This window comes from Sardina pilchardus, chromosome 24 (assembly GCF_963854185.1).
Source record: "Sardina pilchardus chromosome 24, fSarPil1.1, whole genome shotgun sequence".
NCBI lineage: Eukaryota > Metazoa > Chordata > Actinopteri > Clupeiformes > Clupeidae > Sardina > Sardina pilchardus.
Genome location: NC_085017.1, coordinates 8507756 through 8519409, shown reverse-complemented (window position 1 = coordinate 8519409; position 11654 = coordinate 8507756). Strand labels below are relative to the sequence as shown.

Below are 11654 nucleotides of genomic sequence, written 5' to 3'. Positions count from 1 at the left end.
GAGCCTGCGGAGCTTACAGGCTAGCAGGGCACTGGTTTTAGCAGGGCCCCAGTGCTAACAGAGCGTAGCTAATGCTCTCTGACAGGCTGGCAATGCTGAGGCCTCAGTGGCAGATGGTCAAGCCTTGGTGGCGAACGCCCAAAGCAGATTACACACACACACACACACACACACACACACACACACACTGCTCTTCGGTCAGTTTCACACCACTACCAGTCCCTACCAGAAGCCTCATAAATGCACCAGCAAAACTGATCCTGGATTACCGCACCCCACAGACTACTCCATCCTCACCGAACTGGACAAAGTGACACGAATGCATACACCATTCTGTTCTTTATTGTGTTGCACTTTTTTTCAGAATTTCAGCATTTAAAAATTCCTTCGTAATTTGTAGAATCTGTCTTTGTTGCATTGTCTTGTAGATTGTTAATGAAATGGAAAGTGTTCTGTGTGTGCCGCTGTCTCTATATGGCTGCAAGCAACGACAGCAGGAGTGAGAGGCAGAATGTGTGTGTTTGTGTGTGTGTGTGTGTGTGTGGGTGGGTGTGTGTGTGAGTGCAATGACAGTCTGTTTGCAGAGTAGGAAATGGTGTGAGCATGTGTTTAATGGTGTGTCAAAGGAAGAGGAATTTGATTGGTGTGTGTATTTTAGTGTCAATGACAGCAGAAGTGTGTGTGTGTGTGTGTGTGTGTATGTGTGTGTGCTGGACCTGATGGGATACCTCCTGGTTGATGCTGAAGTTCAAATGTAGGCAAAATTCCAAACTCATTCCTACAACTCATTCCTACAGAGCATCAATAATCACACACACACACACAAACACACACACAGAAAGGCTCTCTTGTTCATCCACACAAACTCTCACACTCAAACTCTCTCTGTCTTTCTCTTACTCTCTCTTTCATATGTACAGTACACGAAAACACACACACAAACATGATCACACACACACACACATACACACACACACACACAAACACACACACCGGTGCTTCCTCTGGGCATGATATAAAGTGCTGACTGATTGGCGGAGATGAGGCAAGCTAGTTAGTGAGGGGGCTAGATGAAAAAAGGGAGGGATTTGATTGAGAACAGAAAAAGGAACATCTTTCTTCCCTTGGATTCTCACCTCACCCGTAGCAGAAGAGCACCTGCAAGTATGACCAGTACAAATCTGAGGACTCCTGAGTGCCCTATAAGCCCCTTTGTGTCATCTTTCTTCCCTACTGTCAGCTTTACCCCTGAGGTTGTTTTGGCACCGTTGTTTTGGCACTGGCCTTCAGAAGTGTCATACTTGAGGTCAAGATATTCTTCCACCTTGACCTCAAGAGGTTATTTGCTGAGGCACGTGACGTGTAGTGGGTGGATGGCTAGGTTCATTCGAGAGGCCTGCCATATAATACTATAAACAACATTATTATTACTAGGGCGGCCTAATATGATATCCATTCATAGGTCTCGTACTTTCTACCCATGCCCCTTTCTCATGCTGCCAACTCTCTCGCATGCCATTGAGTTCTGTCTCACTCTAAAGCAAGAAAACATCCACTGACTTTAGTGCATCTCACACCACAAAATACTCCTGTTGTGGCTATAGTAGTCTTTGTCAATCTCATACCAAGCCAGGCTTGAGAGTTGGCAACTCGGTGATTGTTTGCAACATACTGTACTGTAACAAGGAACATGAATGTCAACATCCCAGCCAACAGTCATATTACTGGACATGCAGTGGTGTATTTCTGATCAATAAGACACTCAGGGTTTACAGTTAAACAGATGTCACTCCTCATCAGAAAGGGGGTAAGCTGGGGAAGCCTGAGGCAATGGCAGTGAAGGCATGCCATTGGCTTAACCCAGGGGTGTCTAGACTCGAGGGCTGCTTCCTGCTGTGCTCTTCCTCAGTTACACACACACACACACACACACACACACACACACACACACACACACACACACACACACACACACACACACACACACTTTCCCTGTGTGGACCAGCCTCTCTCTACTCTTGACTGTAGTCAATGACTCAAACTGCTGCCATAACAACCAAATCCAGAAAGCACACCAGTAGAAACACATGAACATAATAATAAATACTACTACTACTACTAGGGTAGAGTGGGGGAAAATGCCCCCGTGAGGTAAAACGCCCCCCGCCTGTTTCTCCCATAATAATCACTAGATGCAGTCAAGTTATATTTTTACTGTTGCCCTGCATCCCATTGACTACGGGGACACACATATATCCACTGTGAAGTTTACGCTCGCGACATAGTTGAAGGAAGATTGATTTCATGGTAAAATGTCGTAATTTTCCGTTGTCAGTTAAGGAGTGTAGGCTATGTTAGTTTAGGTAAGGTGTACTTGGCTGCTGGTAAGCCTAATCTATGAATTAAATATAGTATCTTACAATTCATTTATTGCTTAACAGCTTGCCTGTTGATTTGGCTATTAATGTATGAAGCAAATAGTTTTTTTAGGAGGGGGCATTTTACCCCACCCATGGGGGGCATTTTGCCCCACTGCTGGGGTAAAACGCCCGCTTTGTATACATTTTATTTTTGTTAAAAATCTAAAGAAATATGAAGTCTAGGAAGTTTTCATAGTTGGTTTATAATGAATGTCTTTGCCACTTATAACCATGATAATAATTCAGAACACATTTAGCTTTTGTTTTCACAGTAAGGCCACATTTTCCTTAAGGGGAGCGTTTTCCCCCACTCTACCCTACTACTACTAATAATAATAATAATAATAATAATAACAATAGGCCTCATGAAAAGCTTAGCAAATGGTGCACTTGTAACTGTCCAGGTGTCCAAAGAGATCCAAAATGCCTGCTTGCAGCAAACAACCTGACTTCATCCATCACACACGCCCTGCAGCGCAAACTCGTTCGCCTCTGGTGCTGGTAACCATGACTACAGGCCAGAGAATGATGCTTTGAGTTCATTTTCAACAACAAAATGCTTGAATTTCAAATAGGCTAGCTAGCCAATGTCATATCAGCTTGAGGAGGAGTTATTAACTCGTTATTAGGTCCACATTCTCTCGTGCCCTTTCATGTGGCCTGCATCAGACCGACGTCCACTCCTCCATGTGCTCAAAGTAATATCCTCTGATTCGGACACGTGTTACCCTACTTTAATTCACGATCGATGAAATGACTGTTGCATGCCAGCCTAGTTCGGTCACTTATCTCAACAAAATGCAACCGAGTAGGCAAACATTCAGAAACTTCACAGCGTCGTAGGCTGAATGTTGGAATGGAATGTCGAATAATTATTTTAACTCACGACCACACAGTCTTAATCCTGTCTTTGTGTTTAAGTCTCAACAACATTACCATCCTAAGCCTACTTTTTTTTCTTTTTAACTGATTTCCAGTAATAAAAAGGGAAGAGAAAAACAGCGCTCAACCAAGGGGCCAAGACTCGACTGGATAGAGGATAGCGTAGCTATAATTGCCATCTGAATGCCAAACGCACACACAAATGCGCTCAAGAGCTTTGAATAAGTGACCAAATTTGCATCTGCAAACGAGTTGCCCACAAAGAACTCAATCAAATAGCCTAGCGGAGCTGACAAGAGGCTGCTGAAACCGCTCAGTGAGAGCGACGCGGTTGGGGGAAACCGTTTGTATAGTGGTGTAGCCTACTACAGTAGCCCAGTCCTGTGGAGACCTTGTGTTGTCCAGCACAATCTCGCTGCCTGTCAAATCTTTAGTCTTTCAAGACTAAATTACGCTTCACTGTCCATGTCGGAGACACACACACACACACACACACACACACACACACGCAGACACACACGCAAACACGCAGAAATCCTGAGTGACTTTTTAAGTAGACTGATAGGCTACCCATTCATCGTTATACGAATCTGATGTGGTTTTACATACTGTAGGTGAGGTAGCCTATTATGCAGAGTACAGAGTGAAAACATCAGATTAACAGTCGCCATTTAGGCCCTGTCATTTGTACCCGAATAAACAGCCTAAAGAACCTTACCTAGCGCACTGGACGAAATCGCGTGCAGGGCGAGAAAACTGGACAGAAGTGCGGTACTCCAGCAAAACGCGCTCCCGCGAGTCCTGTCGAAGCCCATACTTTCATTCACCAGAGTGAGTGAATAATACTAATACTAATAATACTACTACTAATAATAATTAAAAAAATACCGACTTTTCAACAGAACAAAAATCCGAAAACAATGCACTTAATACACTCTGTAAACCCGATAGCGGCGCTTTCTTGTGTATACTATTCAAAAGTCATTTAGACGCTTCCCCATGTCTGAGTGACATTGCGTTGCCGAGGCAATGTAGCCCGTTTCGTCGATGCTCGGTAGAAAAGCTCAAAACAGTCTCCACCGTCACCGCTCCGGCCACCATGTCCCCCGCGGGAGTCCTCTGCCCGTAGTGCCGCACGCAGAGAGAAGAGCTGTCCAATTGGTAGGCGCACGAAACGGTGAGCCAGATTGAGCCCCGCCACCGGTAGACCGTAAGCTGCTGAGAGAGGCGCTGTGCGCGAAGTCACAAGACAGAGCGACGACTTTTGGCGAGCAACGCGCTGTCTCTCAGCCAACATCCGTAAACAGGCAGCATCAATGGACCGTGGACAATGCTGATCAATGACAATACTATGGTGTAGGTAGGCTATATAGGGTAAGAGGGCAGCCAGGTAATCTTTTATTTTTCACAGACAGACCATAGCAACACTGATAGAAACTCAACTCTTACAGTATGTGTTTGTGTTGTAGTGTCTCCATCTCCATCCCTCTCTCTCCCTCACTTTCTCTCTTTCATACACACACACACACACACACACACACACACACACACACACACACACGCTGTTGGAATTTTTCTCTGTTGCACTCCACCTACTCCTGTCTTTGGGATTAGCAGGCACAGTTTGCCATGTCAACAGTGTGGAAAATAATGTCTGCTGAAGTCTTCTAGGTGAATCTTGGTGATGTGGATGATTTATGAAACAAAACAAGAGGCAGGCCAGAGACAGCTATTGGATTCTAGCACGATATGCATACACTTACCTCAGTCACAACCAAGGGCCAACGAGAATGGGCCAATGGCAAGACAGAGAATCTGGCTCTTTGAAACACCAGGGCCATAATATTTTTTGTGCTTCAATATTTTTTTGTGTTTTTGTTCAATCACTCGGCCGCCCACATTTTTAATGCCAGTAAGGGATAGGAACAGCCGGGCCCCCTTCAGTTACAGGTCTGATTCTCTACCCAGTTAGCCACATTTGTCCGTGTTTGTTTGTTTGTTTATTTTGGCAGGGTGCAAAGGCACCATGTCTGAATTAACCATCTTTGACAGAAATCATAGGCCTGTAAAACTCCTCTTGGGGCCGCCGTGGCCTACTGGTTAGGGTTTCGAACTTGTAGCCAAAGGGTTGCCGGATCCCCAACCAGTAGGAAAAATGTGGGCAGGGGGAGTCGTTCACTGCTCTCCTATGCCCTCCTGGCATTGCACATCCTGTACCACCACAGGCATGAAGAAAACTAGTCAATTCAAATACTCTATGTCTGGCAAAGAATATACCATCAATACATTTATAACTTGCAGCTCTTCTTTTCTGATTTATTCACTAACAGTGGATTACAATATATTGGCGAGACCAACAGGAGTCCACCAGAACAGGAGTGCCATCTACAGGAAAGATACGGAATCACCAGTGGCTAGACACTTCAACATGGCTGCACACCGGTGGCCGAGTATGAAGGTATATTTGGTGCAAAAGTCACCAGCACATTTAACTGCAGATTTCGTATTCGCACACAAAAGTCACAAATGTGTAACCGTTCATTTGAAGTTGTACATATTTTTTTCATACCTTGTTAACACAAAATAGGGGTACGGGTTCACAAATCCGTTTTACAAGTTCACAAAACCGTTGTACAGATACACAAATTCTCACCTGTGCATCACAAGTTCCTGGCCTCATCCCCTCGAGACATTTGCCCCATTTACACTACAACTTCAAATGTACGGTTACACATTTGTGACTTTTGTGTGCGAATGTGAATTTAAATTTGTGTGCAAACCTGAATTTTTCGTCAACGATTCCCGGGACACCGCAACACCGGAGCACATGAAACTTGGTGGGCATGTAACCCCAGTAGACTTCTGCGGAAAAAAAATGTTTCGTCCCCGGGGGTCACTCCACCCCCGTGCTGCCCCCGCCCGAAGCCCAAAAATGACAGTTTTTCCAACATAACTACCTGAACCGTGGCGCCGAGGATGACAAAATGTTTATGGTATGTTGATCTCAAGAGCTTGCATCAACTTAGCTTATAACCAGTCATTTGTGATTTGCTCCCCCACGGTAAAAATTGAAAATGCAATGTGATATTGCTTTAATTGCCCCTATTTTCAGATGAGATGTTATGAACTGCACCACATTTCATGTGTATGATTAACCTGACACCCCCTGGGAATATGCCAAGTTTTGTGGAATTTCATCCATGGGGGGCTATAAAATAAATGGATTTATGTGTACATTCAGGACTGTATACCCATCGGCCTGTAGATGGTGGTATTAACCCTCTGGAGTCTAAATCCCCCGCTGGGGATTTGAAAAACTGTTCCAAACACACATCTCAATCTCTGCTAGTTTTTGTCCTAGAAACATATAAGTTACACCATTAGAAACCTTTAAAGGTCCCAGAAAATGGATGAATTGAGTATTGCACTGTGTTCTCTGATGTTAAAATAGTATATATTCAACTTTGATTTAAAAAAATAAACTCAATTGCAATTTTACAAGACTAATTAAAACCATATATTTAGGCTGGTTATTGAAATGGTCTGTTTGACTAAATGGCGCCCTCTTTGGCAACCCCAATTGTTTTTTAGTGTCTATTTCTAAGTTCAAGATTTCCATATGAAGGAGGGCACAACCATGCCTCATGTTCATGATAGCTCTTTGTTTATGCACAACCTCTCATAATTCATGGAAACCAAGAAAAAAATTATTTCCATTCTCTGGGACCTTTAATGAACTAGTTTCCAAATATATATGTTTTAAAAGAGAATGGTTGCTCTGGGTGCTGGATGCTACGGTCATACACACACACACACACACACACACACACACACACACACACAAACACAGACAAGCACAGGCACACACACACACACACACACACACACACACACACACACATACATACCTACACACACACGCACCAGCACACACATGTACATAACAAATTACACAAACACATGCACAAACACGCCCACACACACACCCTCACAAACACACACACACACACACACACACACACACACAGATGCACAGTACACACACACACACCTACACATGGGTAAGTTTCTGTGTGCCCGTGTGTGTGTTTGCATGTGTGTATGTGTGTACTGTATGTGTATGTTCTGTGTGTATTCTGTGTGTGTTCTCTTTCTTTCTCTCTCTCTCTGTGTCTGTGTGTGTTCTGTGTTATCTGTGTGTGTGCCTGTGTGTGCGTGTATGTGTGTGTATGTGTGTGTGTGTGTGTATGTGTGCGTGTGTGAGTGTGTGCCTGCTTATGTGTGTGTGTGCACTCGCACGCATGTGTGTGTGAGTGTGTGCCTGCGTGTGTGATGTGTGATCTGATATTGGAGTGACAGTAACGGCAGAGAACACAGTGAACATATACACATAGAGAGACACTCATACTCATAGACAGAGAAGCACTCATACACAAAAGCAAGTGCACACATGCACACACTCATTTACATACATAAAAGTTGCAATTGGGGATGGAGTAGGCGATGGCAACAAATGCGTGATTGATATTTGCGGAGAGAATGTGCAGGACTGAGCGGCGGTCATATTGTGTATCGCTTTGTGGTACATCTAGTTTTAATTCCAAAGACCAGGGGGACTTTATCAGTGTGCATAGTGTCCTGGATCCTTGAAATAATTGGCATTTAAAAAATAAAAAATAAAAATCTCTGCCTCTATGGGAATTTTAACAGGGTTAACATAGGTGGTCCAATACTTATGACCCCTGTGTATTTTAAGGAAAGCATTTATTTATTTACGGTACATTATTAATTCACAAAGAAAATTGATGTCATTCCAGGTTGGATATTTCCTCATTTTTAAGATCAATTCCAAAAGATGATTTTATGTTCCTCCGCATGTTCTGTTGATGATTCTAAGTGATAAATAAAACCATTTTTTATTGTAATTTGTAGAAATGGCAAATGTTCACCTATATCATGTGATCTGTTCTTGATATACTTTTGTTTTTTTGTTTTATAGCATAATTTGGATTTTTGATTTTTCATACCTTTTCAGAGTGCACAGTACTTCGAGCCAGATGGGTTGGTTGGTACATAGCTCATTGCTAATTTCTTGTTCCTGTTTTCAGATGTCTGACACATCTTAAGCTGGAGCAAGATGTTAATCTCATGGCTTTTCTATCTCTGTTTGAGGCGTGTGAAACGTTTTGTTTCTCAACTTTTAGCTGTAAATGCACAGAATTATGTTGAAATTTAAGTTCAGCATCTGGAAACTATGGTTTTCACAGGAAACCACCACCTTAAGAGACTTACTTAAGCACTTGCAGCAAGTTTGCTCTTACTTGCTGTTCACAGACGTTCAGTAACTACAGCACTATTTCTCATTAGATGCACACCTCACACTGGGGCAACATGCAGGTTCTGAACGACTCAAACTCAAACATCACCAGCACGTCAGTAGTCAACCAACTTAGCGCTGCGTTGTTGAGCTTCTGTTTTCTGATAGGTATTCCTGGGAACATTGTAGTCATGGTGGTCATCCTTCGCCACTTTAAAAAGGACAACTTCACTCTGCATCTGCTGCTAAATCTGGCTGTCTCTGACATCTTATATTTAATCTCCTTACCTGCATGGATCTACTACTACTTGAACGGTGATTGGATCTTCAGCACAGCTCTCTGCAAGTTTCTCTTCTTCCTCATCTTCACCAGTATGCACTCTGGTGTGTTTACCGTCACTGTGATGAGTGTCCAACGGTACCTGGGGGTTCTTCATCGGAACCAGTGGGCCAAGCTGGGCAGGAGAGGAGAACGAATTCTGCTCTTCTGTCTGTGGATATTTGCATTTATTCTCTCCAGCCCTACAACTAATGAAGCACACTTACATAGCAGAGTAGCAGAGGAAGGACAGGGCCACGACTGCGGGCGGTTCTCAGAGCTAGATCAGGATATTCTAGCCATTCTTTTGTGTGAGACTCTGCTGGGGTATGTTCTTCCGTCATCCATCATAGTGAGCTCTTACTACCGCCTCCATAAGAAGGTCAATCAGACAGCCTTCTTCAACGACCACAGACTGACCAAGCTGGTGACCGCCATTGTAGTGACTTTTGTGATCTTCTGGTTACCTCTTCATGTGAATAATATTGTAAAGATACTAGCCATTGCCCTGAAATCAGCTAACCCATTGGTCTCTGAAAAACTTAGTAGCTTTTCAATGTTAAGTAGAAGGCTTGCATATGGCTTCACATTTCTCAATAGCTGTGTGAACCCGCTTCTTTATACTTGCACATTCAAACAACTTTTTCGACCTTTTGCAAAAGTGGAGAGAAGAGGGACCAGCACTCAGGACCCTTGAAGACGACCACTTAAAGGACATTCAAATACAGGTCTTCTCAAATATGTCCACTGATTTATCTTAAGAGGTTTTTGCTTTGCCTTACACTGTTCAAGAACCAGGCTGTGGCATATGATCAAATAAAAATGCAGAGTAAGGCTGCACTGTATCATGTCATAGCCATACAGTACTGTATAAAAATTCTACAGTTATTCTATAAATTATAATAGAATTTTGGCACCATCAAAGAGCTTTATTTTCTTGTGTTGTTATTAAACATTTAACTTAATCATCATTATTGTTAGTGTTGCCTCGGATGTAGATTATTTTAGATCGATCCAGTGCCATATGTAGCATAAATATTTTAAATAGCTTTATATTTCATCTATTCAACTATTAATTTCTTAATAATTGTGTAAACCTGCTTCTTTATGCTTGCATATTCAAACAACTTTTTCAAAACTGTGGAGGACGCGTGAGATGAGGGGCCAGGCTGCACTGAGTCTGTACTCATACACAGATGCATGCCTGCTTAAAGATTTATTTTTCACTATATCTTTAAACTTTTCCTTTTATTTTCTTGTTGTTTGTTTTCAAAGTTATTTTTATTTGGTGTAGTTGGATGTAGGACTAAATATGCCCTGATTTTTCTTTTCTTTAAAAAAAAAAAAAAAATTTAGCTGCCTTGTCCAGGGGCGGAGTGGTAATCGGGAGATTCGGGACATTTCCCGCCAGGCCGGCCGGCCTGATGTTGCATTTGAACTGGCCCAAGACGTGCCTGAGCGGCCACTAGAACATTTATTATCATAAGATATTTTCACAAGTGCATCTATTCCCTGAAATCGCTCATCGTCAATTCTTCTTGTAAGGAAACCAACCACTATTTAAACCATTTAGTTGCGATATATACCTTAGTCATGGTTACCCTACATATTAATTCACAGGCCTATTCATCTCAGTTCTCTCCCATCAGTGCATTTGTGGGTAGCCTTGGGTGTCTTCGTTTAATTCTTCATATCATTAAAAGTGTTATTTAACTCTTTTGGTCACAAATAAATTCAATATAGAACAGCAAAGCCTCCTGGGAATGGCAAATACGTTTGCTAGGTCAAGTCTATTACAGAAATGTAGGGGGATAGATGAGCGGCCCCTCCTCTAATGGCATGACCCTTTAGCCTGTCTTCGTGAAAGTAGCGTTTTGATAGTGAACGGATTAGCAGGTGTTTGCTTGATTAATATGGAAGGCAAGAAGAGGAAAGAGAAAGAGGGGGCTGAAAAAGGCAGAATTAAGAAGAAGCGACTGCTGGAGGAGCATGCATCTAAATGCTCAAAACAGATTTAGGCTATCCGTAGCCTAGTCCACAGCCATTACGAGTACAGGTAAATTTGACAGAATGAAAAACATTGACGCAAAGCTGAACTACGTTAGGCTACTTGCTAGACGGAAAATATCACAAGCTAGTTAACTCATGTAGCCTACATTTCAAACGAATCAATGGCTTACAGTTTTTTTCAGTGACTAACATAGCGTTTGTCCAAACAGTTGTCACGTTTTCAAAACTCTAAACACATTGTGGCCATAGGCTACCATTCACACATTTCATGTCGTTTTCGCACAATATGCAGACAGTGAACACATTTCCACAATGCTTACATTTTCTTAACAAACAAGTTATACCTCTCAACAAAATGATGGATCGTTTTTCTATTATTTTACAGATGTTAACACATGACATCCCACAATAATTAAAACAATTCCAAACCTTAGTAACCTCTGCTTCTGCAATGGTATCAGTTCAAAAACAATATATCTCAGCTGATAATAAACAAACAATTGAATAACTGGCACACAGATGATGTTGGGTAAATTGGGCCAACCACAGCTGATTCCAGTTTGTCTTAGACTCAGTGGCAGGGGTTACTTTTTACATTTACATACACAGTAGAAGGAGGAGGTGATGTTTTTGGAAACAGAAACATAAAAAGACAAATACTGTAATGTTTGGATGAGGAAGAGTAAGAACAATGGGCCCAGGGAGA

At 42.4% G+C, this 11654-nt stretch overlaps 1 protein-coding gene across 2 annotated transcripts in view; it reads right to left on the bottom strand.

Annotated features, from left to right (window-relative positions):
- Positions 1 to 4135, bottom strand: part of cspg5b (chondroitin sulfate proteoglycan 5b) — a 33277-nt gene extending 29142 nt beyond the window's left edge. For both annotated transcript variants that reach the window (XM_062529205.1, XM_062529206.1), the window contains exon 1: positions 4021 to 4135. In XM_062529205.1, coding sequence (XP_062385189.1) covers positions 4021 to 4117 — 97 coding nt within the window. In that variant the 5' untranslated portion in view covers positions 4118 to 4135. The remainder of the gene's footprint in view (positions 1 to 4020) is intronic.
- Positions 4136 to 11654: the final 7519 nt, after the last annotated feature.